This window comes from Monoraphidium neglectum (genome assembly GCF_000611645.1).
Source record: "Monoraphidium neglectum strain SAG 48.87 unplaced genomic scaffold scaffold04506, whole genome shotgun sequence".
In the NCBI taxonomy this organism is placed as follows: Eukaryota; Viridiplantae; Chlorophyta; class Chlorophyceae; order Sphaeropleales; family Selenastraceae; genus Monoraphidium; species Monoraphidium neglectum.
In genome coordinates this window covers 4,264-4,766 of record NW_014009123.1, presented here as the reverse complement: position 1 = coordinate 4,766, position 503 = coordinate 4,264, and the positions used below count along the sequence as shown (strand labels likewise).

At 64.0% G+C, this 503-nt stretch overlaps 2 protein-coding genes across 2 annotated transcripts in view; both read left to right on the top strand.

Annotated features, from left to right (window-relative positions):
• Positions 1–9: 9 nt before the first annotated feature.
• MNEG_14460 (hypothetical protein) lies at positions 10–198 on the top strand (the record flags this gene model as incomplete). Its single annotated transcript, XM_014037069.1, has 1 exon — positions 10–198. A coding segment is annotated over one exon (189 nt), but the record flags the coding sequence as incomplete, so codon positions are not given.
• A 171-nt stretch (positions 199–369) lies between these two features.
• The window catches only part of MNEG_14459 (DNA-binding protein SMUBP-2), a gene marked incomplete at both ends in the record, with an annotated part of 4,138 nt that continues 4,004 nt past the window's right edge, over positions 370–503 (top strand). Inside the window, one exon of the mRNA XM_014037068.1 lies at positions 370–378. Within this exon, the coding sequence (XP_013892522.1) occupies positions 370–378 (9 nt within the window). The remainder of the gene's footprint in view (positions 379–503) is intronic.

Genomic DNA, 503 nt, shown 5'->3' with positions numbered 1-503 from the left:
CCCCACAAGTTCTCCCCCCACGACGTGGTGGCGCTGCGCCCCAACTCGCAGCCGCCGGGCGCGGGGGGCGCGCCGCTGTGCGGGGGGCTGGTGTACCGCGTGAGGGAGGGGGCGGTGGTTGTGGCGGTGGACGAGCCGCCAGAGGAGGGGCTGGAGCAGCCGCTGCGGCTGGAGAAGCTCGCCAACGAGGTGGGGTGATGACGTGTGTGTGTGTGTGTCATGCGTGTGTTTTGTGTTTGGATTGTGTGAGTGCGTGTGTTGTGTGTTGTGTGTGTGTGTGTGTGTGTGAGTGCGTGTGTTGTGTGTGTGTGCATGTGTGTATGTGTGTGCATCGTGCATGACTGTGTGCGGAACGTGCGTTGCATGCGCATGTGTTGGGTGAGTTTGTGCCAGCGGCTGGGCAGGGGAGGTCGTCGTAGCTCAGATCCCCAAGACTGACGCAGGTTTGCAGGGTACAGCCTGCACTCGCCGCCCACCCAACCCGTCTCACCCACCCTTCCCCC